Below are 27,948 nucleotides of genomic sequence, written 5' to 3'. Positions count from 1 at the left end.
CCCAGAAATACGAAAGTTAATTGATTTTTTTATGGCTTGATACGGCGTAGTACGTAAAAAAGTAGGATCCAATTCAACTTTGTTTGTGTGCATATGGACGTTCTTGAGATACGTGTATTTAAAAAATTCACCAAAAACACGCATGCGCGTTTGCTCATTTGAAATCCAGCTTTAAAAAGGACACTTTTTCTCATGGAGAGGCTTCATTCACTCCACATTGAACGTGTACTTTGTCATATTGTCCATTTTTCGGAATATAGTCTAAGAATGGTTAAATATAGAGCAAGAAAATATCATACAAGAATATCTTTGTATGATAGAATATTTACATAAATGCGAGACTAATGTGTTACAATGACAAATATTCAAGACGGAGGCATAATCAGCCTCCAAATCAATAACTAGCAGAAATAGCTGTATTAAGTACGTTATTTCTTTAAAGCATCTTGATTTTTGAATATACGGTGTCATAAGAGGGCCATAAGGCGTCCTTCCGAAAACTGTTTGCTTATATAACTAGTTGCTGCTGCATGGAAATATTCGTTTTATTCCTAAACAACGTTATAAATATTTTTGAATTTGATACTGCCTAGTATCCGAAGAGATTTTCAGGACACTTAGAAGCAATGTTTATTGAGGAGTTCCCTGGACCTTCCTCTTGATGTGACCACACCTCGTGATCCTGGCCCCTGTCCACTTCAATTCACGTGAAAATTTTGTCATGACAGGAACTCGAACTTCAGACAATTAAATCTGTAGTCTACCCCCATAACCACTACATATATTTTTGATACAGCGTCAGCAGAATATTTTCTTTTTTCGATCGGTATCGTTCTTTATCTTTATAGTTTATTGACATCACTTCTGTTTATTGAATTTACCACAAAATGCCGAAATGACGTCTCTAGTTTCCAGGCTTGAGAGATTTGGGCCTACCTCAGTCTTTGGAGGAGGAGAGGTGAATTTGTACACAAAGCTTCAAGGAAATGGCGAAATTGGGCAAGGTGTAGCGAAACCAGCTTCAACTAGCATCGTTTTGCACTGTTATCTGCATATAAAGAATCAAAATGTCGGGCAATAGGGGAATGGAAGAGCTCATTCCCATTGTTAACAAACTACAAGATGCTTTTGCTCAGTTAGGCATCGAAGCTCCAATCGACCTTCCGCAAATCGCAGTTGTCGGAGGTCAGAGTGCTGGTAAAAGTAGCGTTTTGGAAAATTTTGTTGGAAGGTAACATATCAGGAACATTTTTTCGTTAAAATAAATGTTGAAGGTGTTCGCTGGATAAACGATTGTAAGTAACATCAGTAATTTTGAACTAGGCCGAACATTGGGTTTCTTAATGAACATGGTGAGCATGGATCTGAGCATAATTTTAACCATGCATACTTGTAAATATTTTCCAATCTCAGAGTTGCAGCATATTATTAGCCCCCTGTCTTCTGCCAAGTTTTTCTCGCTAATTTTATAGCAGAATATGAAACGGGAATGGATGATAATAAGCAGTGGCCATCAAGCTACTTGTTCATGTTTTTGTTAGAGAGGCTGATAGATGATGGAGACTAGGATAGCAATATCACCAATTGCGGGTCTACATTACTAGTGCAAAAGTATAAAAACTCTTGGAAAGGGACCTACTAATGAAATCTAGTGTCAATTTTGTTGTAAACCCGTCATCAAAACGCAACATAAAAAACCCTTGAGCACTGGCCTATCAAGTGTTTGGAACAATGAAGAGATTGAAATGATTGAAATTGAATTAGATTGAGTTAATGCCAAGTTGGAGAATGCAAATTTTCACCACAATGTGCAGGCAAAAAATTTGCCTCTCAAATCATTTTCACTCCTATCATAAAATATTTTGCTGCTTAGAGCAAATTTAAAAATATATCCTAGCCTATTATAAAATTCAAATTGCTGCAGCCAGACTTGACCAAAACCATACATGTCTTACAACCCGACATCTGGCCTTTTGATTGAGGAAATCTTGACAACAACTCTTTGTTCTTCATATAATATCTTCTTTTTATCTGACCAATACTTGTAAAGCCACAGATGCATCTCCTTATCTAACCAGTACTTGTAAAGCCACATGCCCAAGACTAAGATGAAATTTGTAAGGGGCTAAGGCGAAAACATGCAAAAAAACCTGTAAAAAGGTATACCAAGTTTTGTATCTTGAGATAAACTATGATGCAAGTTGTTTTTATCTTGGGAGGAACCCAGAAAAAAATAGGAACTGTTCATTTTTTAAACGACTGTGCAAAATGTCACATCCTAACTAAGTGTGAAAGATGCTATTTTTTGTCTTGTGACTGGGGCTCAGACCCCTAACCCCCCTCTGGTCTCGGACCTGTCTAGCTAACTTGAAGACTGGCAATTATTTCTTTCAAGCCAGAAAATCAAATTATGAGTTTTTTCCCCTACCTTTTATTGTCTGACTTTTTATGGGAAAACTCTAATTGTTCTGTTACTTGTTTGGCTCTTTGGCTGACATTGCTTTAGCATTTGTTCTAATACGTTTGTTGCTTTTGTTTGTTTTTAGAAGATGATTAATTCCTCTAAAAGCACAACAAAATGTAATTAAAATGTGTTATTAATGTTTTGATAGGATCAAGGAAAATTTTATGTATACCTTAAAAAAATGCTGCTTTCCAAGGACAAGTTTATACTAGTTCAAAGCAAGCTCAGTAGAATACCTTGCATCTAAAACAGAATTCAACATGAAATGTCCTTCAAACCCCCAATTTTTTTCATGTTCAACAGGGATTTTCTTCCAAGAGGCTCAGGAATAGTTACCAGAAGGCCACTGATCTTGCAACTCATATTTTCAAACACAGGTGAGATTGTTAATGTTAATGGTGTTTAATTTGAAAAAATAGCAGATCAATTTTAATATGTTCTTTAACAGATCAAAGGGAAATTAATAATTCAAATTCTAAAAAAGTGTTATTATGAAACTTTTTTGAAATACTTATGAAGTACTTATGAAAGTCTTTGATAAAGTTTTGTGTATGATACAGGCTGTTGTTTACTGTGCCTTTGTTCAGGTATACCTGAATAGATTTGGAAGTACTGCACATGTTAGCCCATGTCCATCCCAGGGTGCATTCCATATCAACTGTACGCCAAAGGTCCACAGGGACATTGGTTTCAGTATGTATCCCGAAAATATAAAAAGTAGTTGGTAAAACTGTAAACATTATTGCGCCAGACAAAGAAAACTGATTATTAGAGACAACTGTGGTGTATGAGTCTTTATTTTACGTTAACTATGTACATGGCTTCATGTTTAGCATGCCAACTAACGGAAATTTTAAGTAAGCCAAAAAAATTTTTTTATTGGTTTACATGCCAAACGCCAAAAAAAACCTGGGTGTACACCGAAGATCTTCAGGCCTAAGTACATGGAATAAACCCTGGTGTCCATCTTATGTAGGTCACATCTTTCATTGAAAAGTTTACATATTTCATGAAAGATCAAAATAATTTTGCTATAATTTGGTTAAATTTACATAAAGAATGTATCATGTTTTGTGCAATCTTCAACTTAATGTAAAATTTCAAATTTTCAAATGCTCAACATATAGCAAATATAGCACATCTGTAAGACGTTCAGCAGGCAGATTGTAAATTGCTCTTTTCAAAGTTACAATTATGGCACAATTGATTTTTAGTGCAAAGTAATATACTGTTTACTGCTCTGTTGTGAAGTGCTTGATACTGTATAGGCAGAGCTTTACATGATTTTATTCAACCATAGAATAGTATGGTTTTAAGTTGCTTTTTTATGATGACTAATTGAATTTAAAGTTGTTTTTAAACCAGCTAAATACATTGATAGTTTTCCCCCTTTAAAGTTCATGCCTCTAGACACATTTGCTCCTCAGTAGTTTACATGTAGTAGCTGCCAGGCTATTTAACTTACTATGGCACAACATCACACCACTTTATTGTTTGTTGATTTTTTATGTTACAAAGCTATATAAACTAACAAGTTTCCTAACAATGTTTAATTTATAGACTAAGTTTCCTTTAAAATTTTCCAATAAAAGGAGATATTATACTTTTACTTTGCCTGCCATGGTTGAATTTCTCCTTCAAAACTCTATGGCCTAACTGCTACATGTTTGACTGCCATTAACAAGTGTTATTTGATCAAAAACTCCAGTTGGCCCATCTGAACATTGGATCCAGGAAGATTTGCTTTTTAAGAAACTAGATAATTTTGCAACTAATGCAATGAAAGTTAACATATGGAAGTTATCACTAATCCTGATTTATTGATAAGAAGAAATAGCAGAGATTTAAGAAACAAAAAACACATAAATTTGATCCTAAGAAAGGCAATGAATGGGTCAATCAAATCAGTATATGTAGGCATGCAGTGGTGATTGCATATCTCAAACAGATTCCCTTAATAAACACATGTTGCTTTTTTACTCTCTTTATAAGAAAGAAGCAAGCTATATGTGTAAATCTCTTTTCCATAGAGTATGCTGAGTTCCTCCATTGCAAGAACAAAAAGTTCACAGACTTCAATGCTGTCAGACAGGAGATTGAAGATGAAACTGACAGAGTGACTGGCAAAACCAAAAATGTTTCACCAATTCCTATAAATCTCAGAGTTTACTCTCCACATGGTGAGTTTCTTGCAGTTATTTGACTTATGTTTTGAATAGTGTGTAAAGATTCATTCTGTAAAGTTTGGGCTACACAGCAGTAGCCCAAATAGGATTGGTAGGGCAGTGGTTTTTATGCATGAGATATTCAGGGTAAGAGCAGTAAAATCATAGGGGAATTGATTTGCTATTATCAGGCTTTCGTGGGAAAAATATAGCAGGCGTGTGATGGCGTGTGACATTTTTTCACAAAACATTTTGATAATTATGGTAGATCTACGGAGAAATGGCCAACACGAAAATGATGACAGCAAAAATTTCAATGAAATTTACTTCGCTGAATTCTTACCATGACTACTTACATTTTAGCAATTGAGCAATTTTCTAAACAAGTATAAACTGAGCTTATTTAATATATCCAAAAAAAACGGCACTACAAGTATAGAAATATGTTTGCCATGTCGTAAGCAGTTTTCATTAGCTTCAATAATGAATCCTTAGCAGAATCATTGATGCTTTGGCGTTCATCTGGTTGTAATGGCAGTTTTTTCATGTAAATCAGTGCATCGAGAGCCCTTTGTTATCAAACATGACAGCTATTTTGTGTACCTCACTGGCCAGATGCATAGAATATAATGATGGCCCAATTTTCATTAAATCAAATGTTGCTAAAATCTAGATTTAAAGCATAGCGATGTCTAAAGAGGGGGCTGTAGGGGGTAGCGAAATCCAGCAAATCCTCTGTTATTTTTTTCCGCATCATTGGCAAATCGGCTCCTTTTTATCGCATAATCGGCTACTTTCGTACATTAGCGATGGAAAATGAAAGTCTTGTTCAAAACACTTAATGTTTCATAATATCGGGATTCCACTGTAGATTAGTTCTATGATTATTTCAAAATTTTATATTTAATCGGCAATCCTGAAAAGGTGTTAAGCCTTTTTGAAGTGGCATGAAGTAATAGTACCAAGGAGGGATCAATTTATTAACTCATCTCAAAAACCCACAAAACCAATAATTATGAATTTTGCTCCGATAATAAAAGAAGGCGTGCGATGTTTTGCACTCCTGGAAAGCAGCAGGCGTGCGCCAGGGCGTGCGCGTGCGATCGCACGCCTTTCCGACGAAAGCCTGCTATTATAATGGTTTGCTATTATAATGGCTACCAACTAATAAAATCACAGCTAAAATTCTTGGTATTATCTATGTCTAAAGATTAATATTAATCATAAGACGTTTTTATTCTAAGTCAATTGCAAGTTCATCTGACCTGAGAGTGGCAAGTTCACCACAGGAAGATAGTTTATGGCAAGTTAGATCAAATAAATCTCTTTGAGCAAAATGTCAAGTTGCCAATGAAAACAAAGCATTATATTGCTTTATTATTCACATTTTATTAGATCAAATGTTTACAAATTGGTCGTATCCTTTCATTTACAAAACCAAATGATTAGCAATAGTTGGCAGATAGTACCCTAAAAACCCCTCAGGCCTTGGAGGGCTTCCTTTAAGAAAACAATTGCCAGGTGATCACCTGCATAAGGTCATCCACCTGGGCAATTTATGCCCTACCTGGGCAATTCATGCCCTTCTGAAAATTTCCCAACAAAATGGCTGCTTGTTAGCATTCTCAGGAACTCTTCCAACCTTGTCACCTCTTTTCCTTATTTGTGCTTAGTGTTTGTTTTATTGGTCAGTGTCTGGTCCTTTCTCAGGATGTGACCACACTTCGTGATACCTGTTTTCTTGGTTTAATGATTGCGGGCAAATCTGCTCACTTATGTATACTTTAATTGAAAGTATGGCCATGTCAGTGAATTTGACCATAGTTCCTTGCATGTGTTCCCAACTCCAATCACAATGCCAGCCACTGAACCATCTTCACATCTCGTAAACTCTCCATCAAAAAACTACCAAGAAGCATACTCAAAGACATGCTAGGATGATTATATCTGGGAGCGGTTAATGGTGTAAAATAACCCAACCTTGTTTCTCAATGCCCAACCTCTTGTTTTCTTTGCAGTTCTAAACCTGACGCTGATAGATTTGCCAGGAATGACAAGGGTTGCAATTCCTGGACAACCACCAGATATCGAACGTCAAATAAAAGACATGGTGATGACGTTCATAACAAAGCCCAATTGTTTAATCCTTGCAGTATCTCCTGCGAATTCAGACTTGGCAAACTCTGATGCACTGAGAGTTGCTCAAGAAGCCGACCCTCAAGGTACTTTATATGTTCACTATATTCATTTCCTGAAACTTTTTCAAAAAACACTCAATTTAGGCTAAAGATAAAAGCTAAGTTTCAAAGTGTTTAATGTTGACATTTTTTACTGTTCAGATGTAAACAAAATGTATTTCTTGGGGGCTCAATGGTATCACAGGGATTGGCCAGCAAGAAAGATCTCTCTCTAACAAATTTCAAATCCGCATTTTCAACACTTTGGCAAGCACTTTCAAGTCTGCTTTCAGTCACAAATTATATTGCAGTTTATAAAAAGGAAAATTTAACCTATATATACATTACCCCCCCCCCCTTTTACTTCTCATATGATTCTAGAATTTTAATCCTCTCTATAAATATTCAGCTAGATATGGAATTACTTAACTTTCCGTTTTTCATCTTTAGACGTGACACTTTATAACCTCAATTTTTATACTTTAACAAAAGCACGCATACCAGAATAACACGGAGCACTCAACAATGTGAAGAAAATAAAAATCATGAACAATCCATATAAGTCACAATCCTCAAAAGTCCGTAAATTAAATCAATCTGTGATGTCACATTCACTTTGATACTATAAAATCACCTTTGTAGCTTCTTATGGAGATCAAATACGTGCCATTGTTTGGCTGATGGTACAAACCCTCTAAAGTGTAATTGGCTCCTTGTCTTCATTTCCATAAATCTTCTTACTCATTCCTCTATTCGTAAAACTGTTTTTAATTTACTATTAATTATTCCTGGCAGCACGACACTTCGTATTTCATACCGAAAGCTGGAGTTTCTGACTACCCCGTGGAACCTTACTTTGCTATATTTTAACCTCCACACATTGCATTTTCGTTTACAGTTTAATAAGAGCTTCTCCTCTATCTTGAATCATCGAATGGTTATTTTCTAGGAGAGAGAACAATTGGAGTTGTTACAAAGTTAGATTTGATGGATGAGGGAACGGATGCTAAAGATATATTGGAAAACAAAGTGTATCCCCTCAGAAGAGGTGGGTGAAGGTTCTTTAACCAAAACATTTACATTAGCTACTTTCAATTGAGTGTCTTATCACCAACTTTTGTTACTAAATCTCCTAGTGCTTTGTAATGCATTTTTACATGTCATGTGAAATAGACGGGCTTTGAAGGCTGTTGCATAAAGTTATTTTCACCAAAATATCATCTTATTACAAATCCAACGCTGCTATCAAAGACATGCAACAATACAGGCTCATTTGATCATTTGATAACGTTAAGAGATAACGTTAGTAAGATTCGACTGTATTTGCCGCAAATTATATAGCCATGTCACAATTGAAGTCTCAATTTTTGGAACCTTTATAAGTATCATTTGAAGCTTAGAAGTTCTAAACCTGGACGCCAATGTAATGTTTGTTATCAGTTTTTAGAGTCACCTTATGGGCAAAAGTCAGCTCATGAAAAAACGCTTTCCATTCAAGAAAGCGACACTGTGAAACAGCTTTTCCGCTTAATTGAAGACAGTATTCTCCCTGAAAAGTTTAAAAACATAATTCGACATTTGAACCATTTATTTCTATTGTAAATAATGTATAACTACAAGTATCTTTTAATGTTATGGTTCTTTTTTATTTTTGTGCTTTAGCTCTAAACTGTAATTTTTGTTTTTATCAGAGGTCCCTTGGAACAGAGTTAAAAAAAGTGATTTTTAAATAAACATGAAATATAATAACAAAAGGGTTTACTTTATAGAATAAAGTTGTTGGTTTGTTAGATGGTGGCACCTCGATTAGACATCATATTCGCCATAAGAGCTTTTTATAAATTAGAAGTTGATCCTGCTTATCAATTCAATTACTGACAATACTCTAAACCACTACCCATTTGTCTATACAGTTGTTTTTTGACAAGCAGATATCAATATACTGTTTGATTTTTCGATTGTCCAATTGCTTTGCTCGATTGCATCTGCCATTTAAGACAGTGATCTTTGGTATAAAGACAGACATGTTGTAATGAGATTTGTATCATAAGCCAAACGTCACAGCTAAAAGCTGTTTTGCAAATATACATCATTATTCGATTGAGCTCCCATTTAAATGAAGATTAGCTTCCTTTCAGATATGATTTTAACAAATGGCATTTTTTTAGTCATTCAATGGCACAGTCATTGAGTTTGATTTTAGGAAATGGAACATTTTCTATGTTATTTTTGCAATGGTACATTAATTGTCCGCACAGTTTTAGCTATCTTCGATTTCTAGGGTTTATTGGAATTGTAAATCGAAGTCAGAAAGACATTGATGGCAGAAAGGACATCAAGGCAGCTATGGCAGCCGAGAGGAAATTTTTTCTGAGTCATCCAGCCTACAGGTGAATATAACATTCAAATAATTAAACCCAGTATACCTGTGTGAATTGAAGAACGTGAGATATACTACACACCATAAAGTGAGTATTCATATTTAAACACAAGCCTTTGATAGATGCCAAATGAAAATCATTTGAAAGATTGAATAAGTAATGAAAGTGTCAAATCTTACGAGAAAGACCACACCCTAACCATGAACAAGCGCAAATGACACACCCTTGTTATAATCTCTCAAAACAAAATCATTTTCAAATTTAGTTTATAAAATGACTTTGAAATGATTCTAAAGGGTTTTTATATCGCTGATGAATTGCTGGTCTTGCTTTTTCAATCTTTAAACAACAAATATGTTTTTATAAAGCAATGCGGAAAAAACGTTGCTAAAATATTTAGATTCAAAAACAGATACTGCAATGGTTCAAATAACCAAAATACTGAATTAATAGAATGCTACAATATCAACATTTTACAACCTTTCTTCAAGCACAGGGCAGGATGTTCCACGGAGAGTGTGTAGAGTTACATAGTATGTAAGTCTCATAAGTGAGCGTGAAGCGAACCCCAATATTGTAAAAGAAAAATTACAAACATCCAGCTTAAGCTCTTGAAAGTTTGAACAATAAAATTGTTTGCATCACCGTCACTTTAGACCACGGAAGAGTTATAGTTAGAAGAGAATAAAAATTAACATTGAGATAGAAAGACCAAAAAGGGGAAAAATGAAAAAAAACGGAAGAAAATTTAAAGCGAAATATGGAAGGGTAGCTTTAGTTAGTTGCGGAGGCTTGTAGTTGCTATTTATTCTCTGGTTGACCATACTATAATGTCTGGAAATTTTTTGTCAGCAAAAAGCCCAGAGCAGTCTGTCTGGTTTTTTATAATTACCTACGTTGGTTCTCTATTTATGCCTTGGTCCTGATATAATCTATCGTTTGAAAATTCGATATTTGATAATAAGAACATGATTGTTTAGCTACCAGAGTAAAAGCCTATTAAAAACCCGTATGTATTATCACCAGAAAATTGTGTTGAAAGTATTTGCAAATAAACAAACACACTATTTCATTAAATCATTTATCTCTACTTTCAATTGTTGAATCAAATAAAATAATTTTATCAAGCTACGTAGCATATAGTAAGGCCCCGCACATTAGGAACTCTTTTTCTAAATTTCCTTAGGCCGAGTAGCGCTATTTCTTAAAAATACTGTACTGTATTATTTACCATAAAAATTACATTCCAACCCGTTCGTATATGTATTTAATTTGAAAATGGGTTTTGTTGGGGAGATGAGATGCAGCAAGTTCTTGAGTATGAAATGAGTACCCCCGTTTTGGGGCCATTGCACATGCGTATTATATATTCTGAATCAAAGAGGCATAGAACCCCCCGAGAAAGGAACAAACAGAACTTTGCGATCGAATTTCAAAACTAAGTGAGCGGTCGTAGCTTATCATTCACATTGACATGGGAGTTTGATCATAGCAGAAATATCTTTCATACTGAAAATCCTGCCTGGATTCTCTGTTGTTTTATGTTTTTTGTTTGTATTAAGGCTCACTTTACTTCCAAAGGTAAGCAAAAACATCGAGAACTTCATGACGCGGCCTAAGTGTTTACAGAGAGTAGACATTCGATGTAAACAATACAACCTGATTTTAACTGACCTCCGACACTAGAGCCAGGCCAAGGCAACTAAAACAACAGACAACGTACCTTCAATTCAATTATTCAAATTTTTAAGGCGGAAAGCTTCGAATTTTGATCTTCCCCTTTTGACTACATCTACAAAAAGTTCCGAGGAAACCCCTAAATGAAAAATAAACAAAAATACGTCCTTAAATTATATGCGTAAAACTTCTCAGAAATTACTAAAATTACTGTTCTCGACATGTTGGCGAGATCTCGTTGTGCTCCCTGGCTTTTGGTGTTGAGGATGGCCCGGGATTTTGTAGGGATAATTCGTTAGAATACGCATGCGTCCCTGCCCCTCGACGTTGATTGGCTCGAACAAATCATTAAGCCTTTTGTCTCAAACAATAGGAGTGAGATCTCATCTCCCCAACAAGGTTACTTGAAACTTATAGCATTATTTCCTATAAAAATCAACTTTTTTCTGTCATCTAAAAATATTTGTATTGTTAAATGCCTTGTCAAGAAAAACACAACTTGGACCCAATATATCACTCTTTAGCTTTTAAGTTTGTTATAAACCAGAGCCTTTCACAAAACTATTTAAGCCTGAACGTTTTTTAGAAGTGTTTTCTTTCTTGTAGGACCTTGTTGTTTTGTTTGGACAAAACGTTTAAATAAAATGAATAATTTTTGTTTTATAGGCATTTGGCTGATAAAATGGGAACACCTTTTCTGCAGAAAGCCCTTAACCAGGTAAAATACATTGCTGTCTTTTCTAAGTTCCACACCACAACCAATGTAAGGATTGCGGATGTGACGGAACGACGTCGCATTAACATTATTTTTTATTTTTTATTTTTATTTTTTTTTATTTATTTCATTTTTATGGCCGACTGTTTATGGTACATCAGTGTTTTAATAACGAGCGATCAAAAGCGTTCGAGAAAACAAACACGAAAAAGTTGCCGATAAGTACAAGAAAGCTTTTTGTAAAGCAAATGCCACGGTAACGAAGGAGCATTTCTGCCAAATTTCCTGGCATGTTGAGTAAGGACAGAAAGGGCTTTCGCCACCTTCGTTTTACCCTGGGGAAGGTCTTTAAAGGCGTTGGAAGTGAAAATAGGCTTAAAGCCTCAGATTGCTTGTAACTCCGTTTCTTTGTTTTGAAACATTCAGTATGGTTATTGGAAGTTTTGTTTATGAGCCGATGTATATGTGCTTATTCCGATGTAGGAGCCCTCAACAGCTTCTGTAAAAAGCTTCCTAAGAAATATCTCGCCTTGATTCTTTTGCGTAAGTTACTTTTATTCTGCTCTATCTACTAAAATTTTTGCTGCCTGAAAATCACGAAGTTCCTCATTTTACATCCATTAGCTTATATGTAGAGGAAACAAACACAGAGTATCTTTAGGTCTACTGCGATTGTCAATTCATCTCTGCGTGTGAAGTTTTGCTCTGATATTTGGTATATTCGATTCACAGCAACTCACAAATCACATTCGTGAAACTTTACCAACATTGAAGAATAAGTTACAAGATCAAGTTTTATCGATGGAAAAAGAAGTTGCAGAGTACAAAAATTTTAGACCAGATGATCCAACTGCAAAAACAAAAGCACTCATGTTGTATGTTACCTTTTTCTTTCTCGCTTTATTCTAAATTTTTAAATTATACAATTAAATTTAATATTCAAATATTTGAATTTCTTTGGTTTGTTGTTGCTACGATTCTGTTATCATTTCAAATTTATTTTATGCCTTCCAATTATCGTTGCCAATTATACTGACAGCCCCAAGGTATAGATTATTGCCAAACGATAAATTTGCTTGCAAAGTACTTGAAAATGCAACTTGCAACTTTGATTGCAAATCGGTGTCAAATTAAAGCTGTTTAACTATCAGCTAATTTATATTGAAAAGTATGAAGTCAAATTGTATCAAAAGGAAGTTTTATGTCGAGTATATCAGAGTTAAAGTCAGTTTGTTTTATTGTTTTTTTGAAAGCCTGTAACGTCTTAATGTTCGATCTCAAAAATCATAGTTTTATCTGGAAGTGTTTTGCTCACGTGGTTTTGCTGCTAGTGTTGTGTCTGCTCAACTCAATATGTTTTCCAGTGGCTTTGTTATTTGGTTAGTAATTCAATTGATTTTGAATTATACGGTCGTCTTTGCAAAAGCTTTTTAGCCAATATACATGGTTGATTTAAAACTGTTAACGTTATGATTAAGGTAGCACCCGAGATTGCTTGCAACTTTCATACTGTTTTGTTATCAGGATGCTGCAGAATTACAGTGCCGACATTGAGAGAATCATTGAAGGAGGTGGTGGGGATGAAATTGACACAGCTCAGCTGTCAGGTGGAGCTAAAATTAACCGAATCTTCAATGAGCGTTTCCCGTTTGAATTAGTAAAGGTTAGTAAATATCTATCATTAACTTGAGTATTCACGTGCTTTTGATGAGCAAAGCTTTAAACCAAACGTTTTGATTCACAAGAATCGCGATTGCCGTGAGAATACCTTTTTTGTAGTTGGTTTGCTTTCTGTGGTCTTGCTTTAAACTTAAATGATATCTTAGCAGTGGTCTATGTTAGTTCAAATATTTATACAGTTATCGCTCTTTATATTTGTAATGATTGATGACAAAAAGTTCATTTTGGTTTTATTCTTGTTTGGTTTCGCAGAAAACAGTTTTCGATGTATTTGTAATCCCCTTGTTTTCCCTTATTTTCCCAGGTCGAGTATGACGAAAAGCAGCTTAGAAGAGAAATAAGTTTTGCAATTAAGAATATTCACGGTATCAGGTAAGCAGTTTTAAGTTTTTTTCATTTGTAAGGATTATTTGGTACTTAGATTCTGCGAATGTTGCCACGCAGAATGAACTCTATTCGATTTCTATGCCTTTTAAAACTTTTTATAGTTGAAATTATGCACTGTTAAATTAAGAACTAATTTCTGAAGTATTTGCAACTTCTTCCGTGAAATTCTTTAATATGTAATTCTCAAAGACATCTTACCAAAAACGGGCCGCTACCAAAGACAAAAAACATCGCAAGTAACAACTGCTTAATGGTCAAGAAATAAAGAGTCGTTTTCTCGCCTTGACTTCTCATCTTCCTGATGGGATAGCTAGCGAGCTGTTCTTCATCCCTCATAACTCTCAATCTGCATCTAGATTTGGATGTCCCATTACCTTTAAATAATTATCCAACCTTGTATACTCTAATGAATGTCTGATGAACCGTGCATGATGCGTAAGGCTTGTTTAACTATCACGATTATTGTTATAGGTCCGGGCTGTTCACTCCAGACATGGCATTTGAAGCAATCGTTAAAAAGCAGATCGATCGCCTGAGATCACCAGCTATAAGATGTGTTGATATGGTCATGGCTGAGCTTGTTACCATCGTCAAAATATGTACGAACAAGGTATGCTTAACATTCTCTCTTTTTCAAAGATTGTAAAGGGAAAAGACCTCAAAAACAGAGCAATCCCGAACTGAAATCAATTAGAAGATGTACCTCCCCTTCTTTTTGGGGACATACATTCATTTAAAGTTATTATTGATCTAAACTTCAAAGTTTTAGTTCTATTTTGATATCTGTTTGTCCTTAAAAATCTAAGGTTCTTTTTTAGAATCTGTGTTGAGAATCTAAAGGCTGCAGGGTGGCAATGTATTTACATGCTCCTTGTGGTATCAGTTATAATATGATTATTAGTCAGTAAATTGTGCTTTTTTGGTCGTTATTTTTTAGTAAAAATCCTTAAATTACGATTCAAATTCCTTGGTATTACTTTTTATTGTCCCCTTTGAACTGTGTGCACAGCTTGCAGTTATTGCTCAAAATGATCTTTGCCTTTTTTGAAAGTTTTGTCCTTGAATGATAATGTAAAATGGTGTAGCATCTTATAAGCTCGCGTAGCAACAAATTTGTGAACTCTGCTTGTTATATTTTATTTAAAGCATTGAACAAATTCTAATCTTCTTTACGTCATCTTGAATTTTGTTTTCTCTTTCAAAGATGGAAAAATACCCGGGATTAAAAGACGAAGTTGAAATGATTTGTCTAACAGAAATAAGAGAATCTGAAATCAAAGCGAAAGAACAAGTATGCATCAGAATTTAGTTTCATTTTGACGATTCCCGCGAAATTTTGATAATTCCCGCGAGTTTAGATTCATTTTGACAATTCCCGCGAAATTTTGATAATTCCCGCGAATTTAGAATCATTTTGACACTTCCTGCGAAAGTCTTGAAAGATTCAGAATTTTATCCTTTGTTGACGTATTCGCACCCTAATATTCTTCCAAATGTATATAGGCCGAGATGGCAGGTAGCTATTCTACAATTAATACATGACATATCACACAACTATCTTCAAAATCTACTATAGGTTTAATTTATCACCTTGAAAATTATGTTACCATATGCTGGAAATAAGAAGATAGACCATGATTTTCAACAATAAAACCATTTAAATGTAAGGTTTGTCGTTTAATACTTTAAGTAATAATTTTTGAATCATTGGGCTCGTTCGCCTGATCTTGCTACCAGCGCCTTGGTCAATATAGAAACAACATACTTTTATTGAAAAGTTTTTGTTTAACTCGGACATTGTTGACTTCAATGAGTTTCTCTCACATTCCAACACTTCATGGTTAGTGACTTCTGTTTTTTATTTCTCTGTCTGATGCTAATGTTATTCTAGATCGCAATTTCCAAGAAACAGTTCTACCTACCAACTTATGTGCCCTTTCAAGGCAAAGCTCTCGTGTGCAAAATTTTATTTTAGTTCCTCTCGTGTGCAAAATTTTATGGTTATTCCGTTCTTGATCGTTTTAGGTTAAGTTGCTGGTTGAGATTGAACTTGCTTATATCAATACACAGCATCCTGATTTCATTGGCTTTGCAGAGTAAGTGCAAAAAGTATTTTCTTAGTCTAGTGTGGAACAACTAAGTATCATATTAATTAAACTGCTGTGTTCTTATTTCAAAGTGAGGCAAACGTATCATTGCTTTTCTTTACAATCTCACTCTATATTACTATTGAATATCAAGAGAACGAAGATGATTTATATACATTCTGAAACACTATTTGGTAGTCTTGACGTTAATTTGTAGCCTGTGTGGTTTATTTTCACTTGTATAATAGCAGACAAAATATAAATTGTCCCATTCTACTTGTAGTAGCAGGGGGCTGCCAACTTGCACGAAACATTTGGTATACTCCTAATTCCTAGTGGCACATATGGCAACCATATTGCATCTCAGTATCCCTCTGTCCACTGCAACTTCTTGCACCCAAGCCAGGGGCGGATCTAGACGTTCGCACCGTTCGCACATGCGACAGTCAAACTTTTAAAATTATACTAAGAATCCGTCTCGAGAGAGGTTTTTGCTGAACAACAACTTTTTCGCTTATTGGCAAATTTCTCATTTGTGTTTTGATTCTATTTACTCGGGAATTATGCTTCAGTTATATTTGACAACTGAACACTGTGCAGGAGCAGGAAGATCCAAGGTCTGAATCATGCATGATTTAAACCTGGCCATAAACAGAAGCAAAATCTTAAACACCATCTCTAATTCTATCTCGATCTTGATTCAATCTGATTCAAATCTCAAAGCATCCTGACTAAAAAACAACAGGGTACCAATGTAGTTAGATTAGGGTATTTCGGTGCACAGTATGATTAGTAGCACGTTCGCACCGATTCGCACAGGTTTTGTTTCAAAATTTTTAGCCAATCAAATTGCTAGATAGTGCGAACTTCGGTGCACAGTATGTTTTTTAGTAAGGTCGCACCACTGGGTTAAGATTAATCCGTCCTCATTGCGTGTATTGTGCAGTTTTGAGCTTATTTATGCCTGGCATGGGCAAGTTTTTCACTGGAGAAAAGGAATTTTGTGTTATGGAGTCAGCTGGCTACATGTAAAACGAATACGTTAAACCTGGTAATTTGGAAGACACAGGTCGCTAGATTTTCAGAGTAACATTCGACACGGGATGTTTTCAAGTTTCGATGTTCATTTCCTCCTCCATGGATCGAGGGCCTACTAATGTCAATAAATGCACTAGACTGGGGTGATAATCAGTGGGCAATACCTGCGATTTGGCTCTGGCGAAGAAATAATGTTCAGGACGTTAGCAAAGAAAAATTTTCACTTAGACAAAACTTTCAAAGTGATCTTTTCAATGTGGATTTTCAGTTCTTTATCAGCTTTCAGATATTTCCGGGTAATGTTTACTTGCTTGGAAATTCCCCTGAATTCGAAGGGGTTTCTTCGGAGTAAAATACATGTTTACACGCTGATTTGGTTTAGCTATTAAATAATATTAGTTATTAATGCAGGTTTTATGAATATTTGTGTAAATTTGTTCTATTTGGTTAGTTCTGAAAATTCATTGCAATGATGTTTTTTATTTTTTCGCGTGGCCTGGTTTGTCATCGTATACTATAAACAAATCGAAAAAGACGACTCGACTTTTTGCCTGACTATGAAAGGAAAACCGTCAATACGCTTTCTTGCTTTACGCTTGGCTAAGAAACAACACAAATGATTCTGTAGTATCAATTGAAAACTCAGATAAGGAATAAACAACAGTTTGGCCACGTTCTAAATAAAAGCCAATTTAATGTGCGTGTCGACTGCTCAAATGAGAAGGGGGCGAATATCCTTAAAAACCAAGGGGTGTGGTCACGAATGATATTTCCGACCACACCCTTGTGTGCGACAGTCAGAATATTTTCTAGATCCGCCCCTGACCCAAGCAGTTTTAGATAAGGGGACTTGAGCCTGATCTGGACTTGAAACTGTACAGCATTGTGTAATGTATCATTGTGTTAATTCCTAGCTCTCAATCCAAAATGTTTATGTATGAATTTTAGAGCACAATCCAAAGCATCTAACTCAGGCGAGACGAGAAGCCGTAAGCTGAACGTTGGGAATCAGGTGATACGCAAAGGATGGCTGACTCTTGGCGGAGGAGGTTTCATGAAAGTGTCAAAGGATTATTGGTTTGTCTTGACAGGTACAAAATTTGTTTACATTTTTATAAGTTTTTTACTCTGCAACTTGCCAGTCTGCACAAGAGCCTAGTCAAATGCTACACATCGTTAGAAACGAATGAAGTTTTTCATTCGATAAAAAATTACACAATCTCATAGGAACCGGGTTTTCTTTTGTTTGGGTTTTCCATACGTCGTGGTGTAAGAAAACATCATGCATCTGTATTATTTTATAAACAGATAACCTCAATGAACCTCGTAATCATACAGTCAAGATTTCATAAAAGGGTGGAACAAAATGCATAACTGTTCAAATGTACCAATCTTTCAATGAGAAACAGTATAAAAAACCATCTCTTCAGGGTCGGGTCAAGGTCAGGGTCAGGGTCAAGGTCAGGGTCAAGGTCAGGGTCAGGGTCAGGTTTCAAAAAAGTTTTCAGTCTTTATTAGTTAATGTTATATTTTAAAGATTAATTGGTTTGGTTGTAAACAGTCTACCCTGCACTGTTGTTTATTAAAGATTTTTCGTTCAATTTTTCGCTTATGCTTCTTAAATTTTAAAAGAATGCTACTTGTTGTTAAACCTGGATGATCTTGTTGTTTTTGTTCTCGAATTGAAAAATCTAATCTTGACCAGCTCAGCAATGTGAAATAATTATTTTGAACTTCCATGATAGCAAATTTTCATTGTTGTATTTTTCTTTCCTTGTGTTCAGCTGAATCCCTCACTTGGTTCAAAGACGACAGCGTAAGTTCAATCATATAAGTTGTTTGTTTTTACCACTCGACTTGAAATTGCTGCACATCAACACATTTTCTTTTAAAATACCACCTTATTTCCACATGCAAACATGTCTTTAAAAAGAATCAGAAGTTCTGTTACTTAAAGGTGAACTGACACGCAAAACTATTTTTTGATATAATGTAGAAAACGATGCATGGAATCTTAATTTCAAGTTTTCGGTTAATTATTATTGTCCGTTTTGACGCAATTCCGCTCTAAATGTCATGAAATTATCGTCGAGTGTTCGACCATTGTCGGCATTTCATGTGACCCAGTGCGTGTGACGTCACAAACACCATGTTTTTATTCCTTGAATGGAAATCACGCACGGACTGGACAGTTCAGTTCATCTTGTTCAGTTACTATTCGAGGAGATCTACGTAGCCTTTGATCCAAAATAATGAAAAATCGAGACTAATGAAATATACGAAGGATATGTGCTGGCTGGTACTGCGTTATGTTAGGAGGGAATTTAAGTTTGGAAGGAATAGGCACTTTTAGCTGCTCGAAGAAATTCTCAATTCTGAAGTCAATCATGCGGACAAATATAAGAATCTTATCATTTTATCATGAATCTAGCTTCTTTTTCGAATAAATTCAATATATTATTACTTCGATAGATTATTTCTACATCCATATAAATCATGAAAGTTATTTTATTTTGGGTTTGCAAACTCATCGGTTCACCCGAGTTACAGGAGTGCAGCGGCCTGGGAATTGACAATCTTATTAAGTTGTTTTCCTGCAAATAGCGATTCGATCGTACCAGGTTCTTAACCCCTGAAAATCTTTCATGTGATTGAATAAAGAATATGCCAAAAATGAGTGACTTAAATTCGAAATATTTACTGCGAATATTGAAGTTAACCTGGATCAAAGACCGAAATTAACTTTGGGGGGGGGGGGGTGATGGCTGATAAATTTTATATTACTTAGGTTTTATATTACTATTACTTTATTTATATTACTTAGATATTTTACTTAGGTTTCCAGAAAATGAAAATCCTGTCGATATATTTATCGCTACCATTATAAGATATGCTGGCCCGCCACACACTGGGTCCTCCAAGACGGAGGAAGGGCCTCAAACGCGTTGGATAATACGATATTCTTGCAAATCTTATTATGAAAGGTTTGTAAAGGAGTCATAATCTGTTTTCCAATTAGATTGTCGAAATGGAGCCAAAACCTACTCAATTAATGTATCGGTGCTCATCCGAAAAGTCATAAAAGCATGCCCTTTCAGACTGTCGTGCTGATCAAGTGATGTGAACATGGTGTTTGTGACGTCACGATTATGCAGAAGGCTCGGGCGAACTCGTCCGTGCTCGGAAAATGCTCGGTGGCTAACTTTGACGCTCAATAACTCGAAAACTGTGTTGAATATTTAAAAAATAATAATGTATCAGGTATTTATGCTCGATATGCCTTCATTTGAGGTCAAGTTATTTTTGCGTGTCAGTTCACCTTTAAAGACAGCTGACTAAAGAAAATAAAGTCATAATGCTAATAGCCTCACTTTTTTTAAAACTATTCTAGGGCAAAAACAAAATCTCGATTGATGTTTTGTTTAACCTATTCATTTCAACACTGTTTTCATGTTTATCAGGAGAAAGAAACGAAGTACCAGCTAAGGTTGCAGGACTGCAGACTCAGGGATGTAGAGAGTGGCTTGCTGTCAAAGCGCCATTATTTTGCACTCTTCAACCCAGATTCAAAGTATGTATCGAAGTTAATTCCGACCGCATTTTCGTACCTAGTGCCTCCTTGATTCCGTGCCCCCATCTGCAATTGACCCTCCCCGGACGCTCATTAGAGAGATTACGGTAAACACCATCGTGTTGCAAAAAAATGAAAATAAATGTTTCCATGCAAATCAGGCTATGCAAATAGGATTTATAACATTATTTTGATCTTCATATAAGTCTAAACATAGAATTTTTACTTACGTAGAATAACGTCATGGTCAATTAAATAGCATCTACTTTGGTTTGAACTACTTCCTGCCTACAGAAATGGCTCTGATTAAGTTTTAATTCCAATTAAGCATAAAGCGGCTGCAAATAACATTAAAAACCTTTTATAATGTAAAGATCCTAGCTGTATTTCAGAGATCTCTGGTTGAAGTTCTACCCATCTGATTTCCTCCCAATCTTTAAAACTCAAAAGAGACGTTTTTAACGTATACCTATAACTTGCTAATGTAAGCTTCAACAAAGATGTTGAACAGCTTCAAAGTTATCTTTCTGCTCTCTACGTGGACTACTGTTGTTTAAGTGTTGTGAATTAAACATCACAGTCTTTCTGTATGGTTTTTATAGAAACGTTTTGAAGGACTACAAGCAGTTAGAATTGTCTGCAGAGACTCAAGATATCGTAGATAGCTGGAAAGCTTCGTTTCTACGTGCTGGTGTGTTTCCTGAGAGAGACAGAGATGATGACGATGGAGGGGTAAGGTTTTCAAAGGAAATTCTCTAATTACAAGATGGTATTAGCTCTACAACTTGGACTTTGAGGACATATCAGGAGTGTTGGGCAAAGCTTTTTCCAAAGCTCTATTGCCAAATGGGTTATAATAATGGGTATTATAGGACCATGTGGGTCTGTCTCTGATTCATGATTTTGGCTTTCATAAAATTGCCCTCTTTTGCTCAAATTTATGAGCAGTTTCCTGTGTAATAAGAAGGTGATTGATAATCCAGCTTGATGGCTCAAATCAATTAGTCATTTTTTATGGTAGTGCTAGAAATACTAACAAAATGTGTAAAGAGTAAAATAAGTAATTTCGTAAAATTTAGGATTCTGAATTCGTTAAAAACATCGTCTTCATGCATTTCACAACACGTTTGACGCAGAAGGAAAAGTAAGTGTTGCGTGTAGAAAACCATTTTCAGCGCAGAAATTTTGAATCCCCTCAGTTTGACAAACCCATTCTTGGTTCGCACTTGGAAAATTGAGAAGTTTTCCTTTTTCTAGACTCGGACTATAGGAATCTTTTCTGCCCTGGGAAGTGAAGTTTTCTGTAAGAAGTCTAAGCATATAACAGATCCACTAAATGTAGTTTTGATAAGAGGTTTAGATATTTTCTAAAATGAAAACTCTGTCTTCGCTTAAACTTTACTATCAGACCTCCAAACCTGTCAAAGAAATTTTATTTGATTAAATAATTGTTAGCTTGTTTAGTCCTGATCATTCTCAGTTATTACCCTTTTGACTCGATTATTTCATAACACTGAACTTGCAGTATTTTTTTGCATACACATTAAGCACATCTCTTTGAACAGTCAAACGGGCTTGGCTCTATGGATCCGATTCTTGAACGACAAGTGGAAACAGTCCGATATCTTGTGGATTCATATATGCGGATTGTCAGCAAAAGTGTCCAGGATATGGTTCCAAAGATTGTCATGTACATTGTTGTAAACAAGGTAACAAGACTTGTGTTTTGTTTTGTTTTATTTTGATGTCTTTATTTTGATGTGATCCTCATGAATGTCCCGTATTTGATGTGAATTTCTCAACTTTATGCATAGTTAAATGTATTGCAATTTGGCGCGAAATAATATAGCTGAGTCAGCTAGAATGTTCGATGTCACAAGCACATTTAATGGTGGTGCCGTGACCCATTGATATTTACTCAAGAAATATCAATTAAATTCATTCTAAGTAAATCAAGGAAGCAAATTGATCCAAAGTACTAATTTAGACAGTATGTTTCGAAGTATTTCTGCTCATGAAATCAAGTTGTGTTGATGAAAATGTAAACATATATTGCCATTCAAGTGCCTGTCACTACATTTCTTGTTGCTTTCGCAATTGTTTAGATGACTGACAGTTGCTTATCCTTTTAGATTAAAGATTTTGTACAGGCAGAATTATTGGCCAACCTCTATGCCAAGGGCAATACGGTTTGTATACAATTGCTATCTGCTAGAACTGTGTCTGGCTATACATTTTATATTGATGTTGTTAAGTTGAGACATGTTTGATCATGTCGGAATATATGATAAATAAAATAAATTATCTTTAGTTGCTGGAGCAATTTTTTTGAGTGATAGCGCTTAGTTTCGAAAAAGAATTGAATGAGTGGATGAATGAATGGACTAACAAATTTTTTTTCTTTTTTCTCATCAATGATTCAACATTTGGCGCTGTTTATATACCGAAAGGCCGCCGGTTCACACATGATTAGAACAAAACTTGAAAAACTTGAATCTTATTTTTTTCCCAACAATTTTAACTAATCAATCCGGGATATTGTTTCTACAATTTCTATGTTGGCTGTGTCCACTTGAACTTTTGTTTGCCTATTTCTGGAACCACGTATGCACAGTATGGCACTTCGAAGTAGTGCAAATGACAGCTTGGTACGAATCCAATTAGTCACCAGTGAAATTGCTAGATCACGTTTCTCTGATATCTTCGTTGATAAAACCGATATAAACTTTTCAATTTCTCTACTTGAACCACCACTGTGAGTGAAAATCAATGGCGTAAAAGAACCATGCTCAACTTGTAAAACCCTTTGACTGTACGCGCATTTCTTCTCTCTTTCATTCCCTGCAAAGGTTTTGTTTAGTTTCTGGTTTCTGTATGACGGTGCGAATGGGTTGAATACCCTTACATCAAAAAATGCACTTTGTTCCTTCTGCCAGAAGCCACGTATGCTGATGTCAAGCCTTGCCTCTTCTGATATGTTGGAATTTCTTGGGAGATTTTCACCACTGAGATGTTGTAGAGGTGTCTCAATTCTAACATCGTTAGAAATTTCTGTTGCTAACTTGCCGAGTAGATCACGTACTTCATTGTGTCGATGATGAATGTATCCACTTTTTTGACAAGACATCGCATGGTCAACGGAAAAGTGTTTTCCGCATACACAAATAGTTGGCATGAACTTTAGATGCCATCTATATCTTAATTGGATTGCGTCGTGGAATGAACTAACAAATCAATTGATTGATAAGTTAGTGAATTAACGAACAAACAAATGAATGAACAAATGAGTGTATGATCGGGTAAATGAATTAATGATTGGATGAACGAATTAATAAGTCGACGTTTGCTATCATTTTTAGTTAAACGTACTGAGAAGAGTTTCTTTGAAAATAAGCATCATTTTAGAATAGTTAATAAGGACCTAGGGTTACTTGACTCTACTGCTCCCCTTCAGCAGATTTCGTAGTTATTTCGTAGAAAAAGGAAACCTGTTTATTGATTTTCAACTCACATTATTTTTTGCTTATCATTTTACGATTGTTTTTCTTTGAAAAGAATGACATGATGCACGAAAGTGATGCGGAAGTGGCTCGTCGCAATGAAATTCTAAGAATTTACCATGCTAGCAAGGAAGCATTGAAAATCATTGGCGATGTTAGCTCAACAACTGTGTCAACCCCACTTCCTCCACCTGTTGAGCATGATTTAACAGATTTCGATTTTGGCAAACCGTAAGTCTGTTTTGAGTATGTTCGATATAGTTATGTACCTTTGTTTGATGTTTTTTACCTTCAATCAGTGCTTTTGCTTTCCATTGACTTAATGGGACTTCATTAAACAGTTACAATTCGCTATTTTCTTTTAAAGTAACAGTATTTTCAATTTGGTGAATCATTGTCATATTATGTCATTTCAACATTATTGTTATGCGCTACATATGTCCGGTTTATTTCCGGGTTTTTGTGAAGCTTTGACTAAGTTCCTAATGAAAGTATTCTCCTAAAGCGAACCTGCTAGACCGCCTCCCCAACGGCCATCTCCTGCTGTGCAGGCTCCTCCAAGGCCACACATTCCTTCAAGACCGTCAAACAAAGATCTCCCTAATTCAGAAGCCAGTTCTGGAACGCCGTTCATACCTAAGTAAGGATTTTATTGTTTATTCCTCTTGACAACTGGTATTTCAACGACCTGTGTTATTAACTTTCTGGTTTGTTTGTGGCTTGATAAGGTGCATTATTTTTGTCATTCTTAGCCAGTTCCACTGCTATAAAACCTATTTATAAAACCTGTACTGTCCAGACCATTTTACTTATAAAACGAACAACCAGCATAAACAAATCTGGTTTCCAATCAGCTCGAAATAGATGTGGTTTGCATTGTCTTAAAGGCTTGTTAGATACGTAAGTATCCTCAATGAAAATTACCTCTCTTACCAGTCTGCCATGTAGTGCTTTATGCTGTAAAGGCAGCGCTGTACACACTTTTGTGTATAGAACAGGACAGTTAATAATATTAGTATCAATCCCATCTAGGGTGATTTCCACAATTGTCTCCTATATTATTGAGAATTACAATTCTTTAATTTTTTGCAGACGACCAGCTCCTACAAGGCCTGCCCCTGGTTCCCGCCCACCGCCAGTTCCAAACAGACCATGATCACTCCAGCAACAACTGCAGCAACTAAAAGACTAATAGCAGATTACACCTTTGAATATTAGTTTAATTCACAGTAAATGACTTGTTTATATTTTTATCTCATGATTTTCGTATGTAGTTCTAAAATACAATAAATACATAATTTGCTCTGTCCTGTGTTTAGGTTTATTTCTTAGCATGATTTATAGTCCTGCAATAATATATCGTGAGAATTTGGTCATTTTATGTAGAAAAAAGGTGAAAGAAAATTTCTGCTCATTTTCCTGTTGTTCGAAGAAATTTCAGACAAGTTCATCTCCGTTTTAATTATAAATATCAGAAGTTGGAACATTTCTTAACATAAGGTATTTTTACAATATTTCAATTAGTCGATCTAATGTTGAAAGAATTTCACGTTTTATTAAATGACACTAGTCTTGAATTTCAAAAAACTTCCGTGAATATTTGAACAAACCATTTTCTGTCGAAATGATCTTGGGCTTCTTCCCACTAAATAAAAGGTTAATAGTGCAGAAGAAAGGTTCATTCGATAAGTCTTTAGAACACGATGGTCATACGACATTATAAGGATTTTTGTTCAAGGTTGTATATTTAGTCATTATTTTGTCATTTAACATTCTTGGATGTGACATTTAACATCGTATTCTAAGAATTAGGTGAAGTTCCTCTTTTTATGTTGGCCTGTTAATGCACGTATATATATATACCATGTAAAGCTGTGTCCCTCCTCAATTTTATATTATTTGTGTGAAGAAGCTGGAGATATTAGAAAACCGTAAACAAGACCCCATTGACAACATAAGACCGAAGCACGATTATCATTTCATAACATAAGACCGTTTTTATGGGATTCGTTTCAAAAGCGATGTATCTGTTTGCTGAAGACCTTATGGATCAGTAAAATTGGCTACATCTTGAACCAAGGGAAACTCACACATAAACACAACATTCCTTTTTGGCAAAAATGAAGGTTGGAAAGCAGTGCATTTAGTTCTACAGATAGCCAAGAAAGTGTGCAGCTCATAACGACGAAATTCTCTGTCTTCCACTTTAAATTATAGCTAATTGCTATTGCTATTATTAACATCAATTTGATCAGAAATGTTTCATCACAAAAAAGGTCATACATAGTTTACAGCTAATCCCTTGCGAACAGCCTCGTTTCCATTCTTTCCCTTCACGTTGAAAAACAAAATGGCGTCGACGCTGCTAACGATAAATCTCAAAGAAATGAGGTATTTGTCTTCTGTTTTGCTGTATTGTTGTATTCGATGATGTGTAAGATTCTGAATGCCTTTGTGCAATTTTTTATATGCCTTAGTAGGTTAATGTTAATGAAGAACAATCAAACTCCATGTAGAAAAGAAGACAGACCATTACTCTCATCCTGTTTCAATGGGCTATTCCATTTTTTCTCCATACAGTAAGATTTTTTTCTCCATGGAAGTAAGATTTCTGTTAATCATATATCCCCCGGAAAGTGAATTTGAAGATCATGACCACTCTGATTTTGATTCTTTCAACCCCCCGGAAAATTCATGTCATTCTTTTTAATGAATTTTCTTAACCCATTTGAGAAAACATCGTACATTTTTTAATGCTCCTTAGAAAACTTCATATATTTTTTTTCAACACCCTGGAAAAAGCATACATTTGTCTGATACCCCCTGGAATATCCTTCGTGCCAGACCCCCTTGGAATTTTACTTCCATCCCCATGTACAGATATCAAATGGAATAGCCCAATACCATGATGCAAGCCAGCATCTTTTTAAAACTTTTGTTTTAAAATGTGCAACAGAGAATAGATTGTAATCCAAAACAGATATGCGGCCTTTCCGGTCTGCAAGGCCCAATCAAAACTTTGTCTATGTTTTTCTAGTTTTCAGATGGAGGGGGGGCAGCCAGCAGGGGTGGACTCTCTCCCACGATTGGTTAAACTATTAGAAAGCTCCTGCTTAGACAATTATACCTAAATACTAAATAAATATTATACCTATATCTAAATACATATGAGCATGGTTTTCAGATGTAGTCTTATTGACTGCTTCTGAAACCCATGCTCATTCTATGTTCTGTACAGTATTGTGCCTTTTTTACTTTCTTCTGTGTCTGGCGTGAATGTACATCTGTATTAGTCGATTGTCATGTATTTTGATTGTTTTAGTTGATTTAGGTAATTACATTGCATACATTTGTATTATGTATTTAGTTAGAATTGTCAAGGAAAACTGAAACTGAACTGAGCCCCAGTCTCCTCCATTCAGGAAACCCAGGTAAAGGGGAGTCTAAACATGTTATTTGGTAATTCCATGTTCCCAATAAGTTTGCTGCCTAAAATGTAGAAATCAACATTTACACAAAGTACATTTTTAACATTGATGGTAATCAAATACCAGGACAGGACAAAAGTATTGCAACACCTGCGAATAAATGGTAGTTCATGTAATAACTTTTGTTGTTGTCTGATTAAGCTATTGTTTAATCAGCCAATGACATGCAAATAAAGCTGCAAATTCAATGGAAAGTGAATTCGAATATTCAATTTTCATTTTTTCAAAATTTTAAATCAATTATTCAAGTAACTTTTAATTAAGCAAACATTTTGTGGAGGTGCTCTTGGTTCTGATTAGTGCGGAAAATTGCTTTGGAATTGATGTACACAATTTATTGATGAAATGCACTGGGATTCTCCTTCATTCTCTATAAACACTCTAAGTCTGTTCTTGTTTGGACCTTAGAGAACATTGTGGATTTCAAATCAGATCATTTTTATTGGCAACAAGAAATATTCGCTTATTTCAAGGCTAGGTCTTTGTGATGGCCGAGGAAGGACATGAGTTTGCAGAATTTGAGTAAAAATGGCCTCATAAGGAGAATAATTGCTTTTATGAAAAAGACTGCCTCTCTTGTTACCTAGCATTGATTTGATTGAACAAAAGGAAACTGTT

The 27,948-nt window shown here is 35.3% G+C and overlaps 1 protein-coding gene across 1 annotated transcript; it reads left to right on the top strand.

Annotated features, from left to right (window-relative positions):
- Nucleotides 1–922: 922 nt before the first annotated feature.
- On the top strand, nucleotides 923–26,550 carry LOC135693435 (dynamin-1). Its single transcript, XM_089111156.1, has 22 exons — nucleotides 923–1,231; nucleotides 2,768–2,841; nucleotides 4,495–4,644; nucleotides 6,648–6,851; nucleotides 7,756–7,854; nucleotides 9,088–9,196; nucleotides 11,531–11,582; nucleotides 12,312–12,454; nucleotides 13,104–13,242; nucleotides 13,564–13,631; nucleotides 14,118–14,256; nucleotides 14,851–14,937; nucleotides 15,672–15,742; nucleotides 17,720–17,862; nucleotides 18,556–18,587; nucleotides 20,233–20,342; nucleotides 20,945–21,074; nucleotides 21,908–22,051; nucleotides 22,475–22,531; nucleotides 23,898–24,073; nucleotides 24,348–24,482; nucleotides 24,935–26,550. Exons 1-22 carry the CDS (start codon nucleotides 1,068–1,070, stop codon nucleotides 24,996–24,998), a joined length of 2,490 nt encoding a protein of 829 aa, XP_088967282.1. The 5' UTR covers nucleotides 923–1,067; the 3' UTR covers nucleotides 24,999–26,550.
- The last annotated feature ends 1,398 nt before the right edge of the window (nucleotides 26,551–27,948 follow it).

The sequence above is a fragment of the Rhopilema esculentum genome, chromosome 11 (assembly GCF_057945365.1).
Source record: "Rhopilema esculentum isolate cy_ngs chromosome 11, ASM5794536v1, whole genome shotgun sequence".
Taxonomy (NCBI): Eukaryota; Metazoa; Cnidaria; class Scyphozoa; order Rhizostomeae; family Rhizostomatidae; genus Rhopilema; species Rhopilema esculentum.
This window is presented reverse-complemented; position numbering and strand designations above follow the sequence as displayed.